Raw genomic sequence first — 7,558 nt, 5'->3', positions numbered from 1 at the left:
AGCTTCCCCCTGATCTTCGAAGGGACCCCTGGTCCGCCCCACCCCCCACAATGGCCCCTGACCGAGTGAGCACCTTGTTCGCATGCAGAAACATGACCGGGCGAGAGCGGCGTGGGGACCGGCAGCTCAGCAGAAGGGGCTGACGCCGGCTTCGGGGCGCCCTGGAGCTCGGCCTGCCCGCGGGACTCTGCCGCCAGACGAGTGGCCTCAGTCCCGTGTCCCCCGGTTGCCCACCTCTGGGACACGCGTGTTGTGGGGAGGATGAAACCGCTTCGCCCCTGAGGAGCCCAGCGCGCCGTCAGCGTTGAAAGGAGGGCAGACCGCACGCTCCCCGACCTCCGGGGGCGGGTGCCGGCGCTGCCCCCACACCCCGGGGCCGGGCCGGTCCGGGGACAAACCCCAGCACAGGTCGGCCAGCGGGGCCTCTGCACTGGGTGTCCTGCCGCCTTCGGGAGTTCAACTTCTCCCCCAGAGTGGCCTGCCTGCGGTCCCCCCCTCGACCCCCGAGGCCCCCCAACCCCTGTCCCCGGCTGGCCCTCGGGCCCAGCACCCCCTCAGTGGAGCTGTGGGAGGAGAAGGGCCCCACGCCCACCCGGGGGCGCAGCCTCCAGCTTCCCCCCCCCCTTGCGCCCAGCTCTCCCGGCACCTTTGCAACAAAGCCACTTCCCTGTCCGCGAGGCACCTAGGTCCTGCCTGCACTCCCCCCTCCCCCGACTTTCATTTCCCGTTGCGGCCTCGGGCCACATCCTTCGTGCCAGAAGCAGCTCCCACTTCCGCTAACCTGTGCGCACTTCCCCCCGGCCGGCCTCTGCCCCGGACCTGCGGCGCCCCCGCCTCCAGGCCGCCCCTGCCCCTGCCCCTGCCCCCGCCCCTGCCCCTGCCTCCGGGCTGCTCCTGCCCCTGCTCCTGCCCCCGCCCCCGCCCCCGCCTCCGGGCTGCTCCTGCCCCTGCCCCTGCCCCTGCCCCAGCCCCTGCCCCCGCCTCCGGGCTGCTCCTTCCCCTGCCCCTGCCCCTGCCCCAGCCCCTGCCCCCGCCTCCAGGCTGCCCCTGCCCCTGCCCCTGCCCCCTGCCCCTGCCCCTGCCCCCCCCACCTCCGGGCTGCTCCTGCCCCTGCCCCTGCCCCCCCCTGCCCCTGCCCCCTGCCCCTGCCCCCTGCTCCCGCCCCCTGCCCCTGCCCCCTGCCCCCTGCCCCCTGCCCCAGCCCCCCTGCCCCCCCGCCTCCGGGCTGCTCCTTCCCCTGCCCCTGCCCCCTGCCCCCAGCCCCTGCCCCCCGCCTCCAGGCTGCCCCCTGCCCCTGCCCCCTGCCCCTGCCCCCCACCTCCCGGGCTGCTCCTGCCCCCTGCCCCTGCCCCCCTGCCCCCTGCCCCCTGCCCCCTGCTCCCGCCCCTGCCCCCTGCCCCTGCCCCCCTGCCCCCTGCCCCCCGCCCCCCGCCCCCGCCCCCTGCCCCCTGCTCCCGCCCCTGCTCCCGCCCCTGCCCCCCGCCCCTGCTCCCGCCCCTGCCCCCTGCCCCCCGCCCACGCCCACGCCCACGCCCCCCCCACCCACGCCCCCCGCCCCCGCCCCCCACCCCCCGCCCCTGCCCCTGCTCCCGCTCCCGCACCGAGAGGGCTGCCCGAATGGGGACCGGCCGGGCCGGAGGTCCCTGCCCAACACGCCAAGTGCTGAGGACGCGGAGGCCTGTCCCGTTCCCTGGAGCCGACCCGCTCGTTCCCGCCGCGGAGCAGAAGCGGGACAGGACCCCTCGTGTGGACACCTACACCTACACCATGGTGCCCGGCCTGTTTTCCCCGTTTCCCAGGGAGACGAGACACGGGTCGGTGTTCAAACCCCAGCTGCACCGCCAATCAGCCTGAGCCCGCGACCTCCGTGAGCTCCGGCCCGACGGGCGGGTCAGACGCAGACTGGACTCGAACCCAGGACCAGGCGGGTGTCCGGCGGGCGCTGGGGCCGGCCCCGCCCAGGGCTGCGGGAGGGGGAGAAGTCGGGATTCTTCCCGTCGAGGGTGAGGAAGGAGGGGACGTCGAAGGGGAGCCCCCCCGACCCTGAGGGCTCAGGAGGGCCTCACGAAGTGGGGGTTCTCTGCTGACACTGTGACACATCAACAATAACAACAGCCACAGCCACCTCCGGGGGGCATCCGCTTCGCGGCTGGGGCCCAGCACGCCTGCCCCTTCTCCGGGCCGCGTCCGTTGCCGTCCCGTTCTGCAGAGGCGGACCATGAGGCTGAGGAGACAGCATTCCACCCACAGTCCTGGAGAAGCCCGGTGCGCCGGCGCCACCGTCACCACCGCGGCCCCTCCGGCAGTGTCGTCGTCACTGGCAGGGCCACAGGGACAGCAGCACTGTCAGGCCGCAGGTGTGGCCAGGTGCTGTCATGGGGCGGTGAGCCGGAGGCCGCTCCCTGGCCTGTCAGCTGTCCACCTCCTAAGAGAGCCCCTCAGGGGCACGGCTGCACCTGAGTCCCCGGAGGGAGCCACGGGCAGACGGCAGCCACAAAAAGGGGTCCCCGACCCTGGGCGGCTGCAGCCTGTCTGTGGAATCCGAGGTCTTCCCCAAGGGGAACAAGGCCGTGTCGAGGGGCCCCAGGCTAAGGAGGCAGTGACGCACCGCGAGGGCCTGGGCCGCTCCCCGGGCAGCTGGACACTCCTCAGGACGGGGCAGAACTCGCAAACCCAGTCAGATAGCCGTGCCCGAGCTCCCAGGGTCGCCGACCTGCTCAGTGCCCAGAAGAACACCCAAGGGGCAGGCCTGTTCACGGGGGTCCTGTCCCAGGGTGCTTTGCAAAGTCCGAGTCCTGTGCTCCCTTCCGACAGGAGTGCTCCCCCAGCGCCGGGGTCGACGGGTGGACCGGCCCTTGTCGGGGCCTGGGGTGGCCGGAGCCTGAGGCCCCAGGTGCTCTCAGGTGAGACAGGTTGGGCGGCCCTTCTCAGGAAGAGGGGGTGCGCAGAGGGGCAGGGGGCCGCGCTGTGAGAACCGGGTACCGCCGTCCGTGGCTGCCACGCCCCTGCTCCAACAGGTCTGCGCTCTGCGGCTTCGAAGAGGTTTTTTCCATTTTTGGACTTTCATTTCCTCATCTGTCAGCGAGGGTTCGCAGCGACCACCTTTACCAAGGGTTCGCGAGAAGCAGCGGAGGTGAGATGTGGTGAAGCCGTTAGCGTGCGGTAGGTCCAGAGTGCAGGCACCAGACTGGGCGCCCGCACTGGAGTGACCTGCTACCGGGCTTCTAACCAGAAAACCGCAGGACTGGGGGCCCCGCCACCGTAGCCAGGAAACCCCACCGCCACCACCGAGCTCCGACACAGGCCCAGCAGGGCAAACACGGCAAAGAGAGCCCCCACCCCAGCTCGCGCACGCAAAATCGGGGCGAGGCTCTGAGGGCCCCCAGAGCATCCCGAGGCCTCCGATGCGTGAATCAGGTGCATCTCCCAGGGAAGAGCCGACGTCTAGCTTCCCTCTGCTTCCAGAACCCTGGGCTCCGGACACCCACCTCCTCCGAGGGCTGAAGCCCAGACTGTCAGCCTTGGGTGCTAACAAACTGTTAATGAGCAGCTGGTTCTCTTGCGGTTTCTTACCGCACCCCCTCCTGGCAGGCTCCATCGAATGATTGATAGTCTCCATGGCAACCGCTAACGCTCAGCTCACCTGGATCCCCTGCCCCCACCGCCCAGGGCCCAGCTGGGAGGGGAGCCGGACTGCTGCCCAGTCACTCGGCCCGTTCCGTCCCTGAACAAAGGTTGTTTTGAAACGGCTCCTTCGGTGGTGGCGAGGTGAAGACTTTGTTCCTGAAACCAGGTGCTGAGATGACAAATACTTCCCTTTAACGGTTGGCCTCAACACCCAGGGAACCGTCGGCCGGGCGAGCGTCAGCGTGGTCAGGCGCGCCGAGGCCGGGAAGTACCCTGGCCGGCCACGGCCCCGTGCGCACCCTCTGGACAAGCGTGAGCCAGCGCGCTCCGCCGGGGCTCCACAGGGAGCCCCTGTTCCGCACGGGGCTGCCACGGCACCCCGAGAAGGCCGCCACGGGGTGTCTGGGCCTCCAGAACGCTTGCCCAAAACCAGAGTCGCACAGCCACACGTACCGCTGTCCCCTGCCGGCTGCGGCGGGGGGAGGGGTCCTGCTGAAGTCCCCGTTCCCTGGCCCACAGGTGGCCTCAGGCACCCGCAAGCAGGAGGACCAGGGCGGGGAAATCACGGGCTCCCTCTGGCCGTGAGAGTTCGGAGGGGTGGATCAGGTTTTCCCAGCCTGCGGTCCCCTGCCAGACGCAGGACAATGACTGGAATTGACTTGAAAGAGAAGGGACACAATGCCCTTTCATTCAACTTCAAGGGCACGTTCTTCTGGATTGCAGCCACGCCTGCCAGCCCTCACCTAGGATTCCCCCCCGCCCTGGGGGCACAGGGGACCTGGTGAGCCTCTCCCAGGAGCCCAGGAAAGGGCTTTCGAAACAGGACTAACCTTCAGCAAGGTGAGACGCCTGGCGCCACCATTCATCTTGGCGAGAAAAGGGACCCGCCGGAAGCCGGGCTAGAAACACACTGCAGAGAACGCCACCGGCCGACCGAGTTAATAACGTGGAACCCCGAGGAACAGAGCTGCTCTTCATTCATTCAGCCAGCGGATGGAAGTCTGCTCCCTACAGACGCCGTGGGAGTTGCTGGGACGGGAAAACGAATGACTCTGCGTCCGTGCCCTGGTGGGGCTCGGGGGGCCAAGACAGATGCCAGCCACGTGGGCAATGACCTTCCCTGGGGCCAGCGCCAGGGCAGGGGCAGGGGCTGCTGGCGGGAGAGCCAACCCCTCCCCTCGGGGATTCGAGGGCGGGGGAGTTTGGCCCGATGGAGAAGTGGGGGACGGGATGAGAACAGCTGACACTGAGAGCCCCAAAAGGGGAGTTCCGGCCACCTCTCGAGACCCAACTCCGACCTCCTCAGCACCCAGCTGGAGTGCCGGCCCCTGACACGGGACGACTGTGCACAGGGTCAGTGCTCGGGGGACACCACCCTGAGAGTCTCTAGGGGAGACCCTGAAAGCATCACATTTAAGAGCTAGTCCACATTAGCCAGACTTCGGGTCTTACTCAGCAAGACTCCACCTGGCGCCGTTGCTGCTGCTGATTAAAGCCCACTGCTATTTTAAAAAGTGTACCTATCCCCTTAAAGATCTCTAAGTACATTTCTGTCTTCTAATCAATTAGGGAGTGTTTGCTGAAGGCCTCCCATGTGCCATATCCTGTGTGACATCTATAAATAAGTCTTAAAAAGTGCAACTAAGCAAGAGTGTATCGGTGGCCTTGATCTTCCGGCTTCCCCTTTCATTTCTGTTGGTGTGATACTCAATAAGAAAGTGCAGTTGCTTTTTTTTTTTTTTTTCAAGGAAAGACTTAACCAGTCGTGCTTCTCTGGGGTTTTGTTTTCTGTGCAAAGAGCCCACGTTACTCTAGAAATAAGGGTGAGGACACTGGGCAGGAGAAACAGATGTCGCGGGTGAAAATTGGGGTTTCACCGTCCCCAGAAGCGGAATTACTAATGACCGTCCGAAGTCAGACATGCGTATGCGCCGTTTCCCGTGGGGACAGATTTGAGAGAGCCTGCTGGCCGGTGACACCGGTGAAAAGTTAGCTCCTTCTCAGGCAGCCGGGGCTCAACAGGACAGGGCCTGCACCTCCCTCCCCACCCTCTACCCCCCGCCCTCCGGGGGTGCTCCATGGGAGGGAGGGCCAGCCTGCCGGCGGCTCTGGGACGCTGCCCTGACTCGGTCCCCTCCCCCCCTCTGGGCCGGGTGCTCTCCGGGCACCGCTGTTTTCTTTAAGGGGGACAGAAGAGAAAGAATGCCAAGATTACTGGTGCATTACATGATTGAGAAATGTTTGCCATTTAGAGCCATTCTACTTCCTGCCTGACTCCACAAAGGAGCTTTTCAATAACGCGAGCCTTGGCTTTTTTCTCCGTGTCACCGGGCGCCAGGCTTGCTTCGCCCGGTTTTCGTTTCCAGAGCTGGGCATGACCACGACACACTTGGTTTCCGTTGCTCGAACAACCTGACTCCAAGACGGTCCGTGGGGGGGCAGAAGCGGGTGGGCGGCCAGAGGAGGACACAGAGGAGGGGGCGTGGGTGGGGACGGGCCCCGTGGGAGCAGAGGACGGCCGGCTGGCAGCAGGGCGTCGGGGCCTCGCCCCGCTCTGACGGGGCCGGGCTGCCTGCCAGTTCCCGTGGGAAGCTGACCCCCGGGCTGTGCGGGGACAATGAGCAGTGAACAAGTCCCTGAGCGAGGCCACCCTCCCTCGGCATGCGCCCTGGCTCACCCGGCCCCACGGCAGCGGGCCTGTGACTTTCCCCGGCTAGAGACAAAAGGAGGAGCACATGACGGGCTATGACGTCCCCTAGGACGGTCCCCAAAGCACGGAGAACCCACGCTGAAAGAGTCCAAGCCACTCGGCGGCCGCCGCCGAATCCCAGGTTGTCCGTGCGCCTCACGGAACACCTAGGTTTAGATAACCGCGTACACCGTGCACTTCCACGGGGCCGTGCGGCAACGGTATCCCAACCAAACCCAAGGAGGGAAATGCAAGGGCAGCCCCTGCCCCTTCAGTGCTCACACTCACTACACGTGTCCGAGTTCTCGTCCACTCGGCATCGCAAAGGCCGATGTTGGTGTCTCTCCCTGCCGACGAGGAGCCCGGGGCAGGGGAGGTCGAACGGCTCGGTCTGGGTTAGCGGCTGGTGCAAATACACCTGGTGGGAGTGGACACACATCTGTGCCCCTGGTGCCCAGCCGCGCCACCCCAGGGCTTTCTGGTCGACCCCCCACATGCCCACCTGGAGCAGCGGGGCCGCCTCTCTGCAGGGGCCGACACTGTGCGGGCAGGGGTGACGAAGACGCGGCCAGAACGGTGACCGCCCGCTGGAGCTGTGTCCTCAGACATGGCAGCCCCTCCCGTGCACGGCTGCGGGTGCCTACCATGTGCAGAGTGTGGGTTAGGATGCGTGGGCTGCACGGCACAGAGCAGGTCGCAAAGACATAGTGGGAACACAAGTGGAAAATGCCACATTTTGCCGTGTATACTGCACACCCACATTTTGGGCCCAAACTTTCAGGGAAAAAAATCTTTCATTTTAATTTTTTAATTCAATTTTTTTATCCATCTCTAAAACCGATCTTCATACTTGGGGGTACTATTTTGCTTACAGATATCATTATTACTTTCTAGAGCTACACTTTTAATGCATACGCGTAAACAAAAGAATTTAAAACATTTACGTAGATACAGAATCAGCACTGCCCATGCATAACACACATCCTCATTTTCCCCTCAAAAATTTGGGCAAAAAGTACACATTTTACATGGCAAAATGTGGCATCTCACTCACAGTCTTTCTGTGGGTTACGTGTGGAAATGACATTGTTCATATAGTGGATCAACTCAGATGTAGCTTTAAATTTATTGTCATGTGTTTCTTTTTACTTCTTAAAACGTGTTCGCTGGATCGTTTTAAGCCACGTGCGTGGCTCACGGTAACTCGTGCTGAGGAGTGCCCCGGCCGGGCCCGGAGCTGGT

General features: G+C 65.0%; 1 protein-coding gene across 1 annotated transcript; it reads left to right on the top strand.

The window, feature by feature from the left end:
- Nucleotides 1-1,641: 1,641 nt before the first annotated feature.
- On the top strand, nt 1,642-5,260 carry LOC123822519. Its single transcript, XM_045844556.1, has 2 exons — nt 1,642-2,903; nt 3,018-5,260. The coding sequence occupies exons 1-2, from the start codon at nt 2,219-2,221 to the stop codon at nt 3,164-3,166; spliced, it is 834 nt and encodes a 277-aa protein (XP_045700512.1). The 5' UTR covers nt 1,642-2,218; the 3' UTR covers nt 3,167-5,260.
- Nucleotides 5,261-7,558: the final 2,298 nt, after the last annotated feature.

Source organism: Phyllostomus hastatus, unplaced genomic scaffold (genome assembly GCF_019186645.2).
Source record: "Phyllostomus hastatus isolate PE091 unplaced genomic scaffold, TTU_PhHast_1.1 phas_contig_402, whole genome shotgun sequence".
NCBI classification, from domain to species: Eukaryota; Metazoa; Chordata; class Mammalia; order Chiroptera; family Phyllostomidae; genus Phyllostomus; species Phyllostomus hastatus.
Note: the sequence above shows the minus strand (reverse complement) of the source record. Positions and strands in the feature narration are given on the sequence as shown.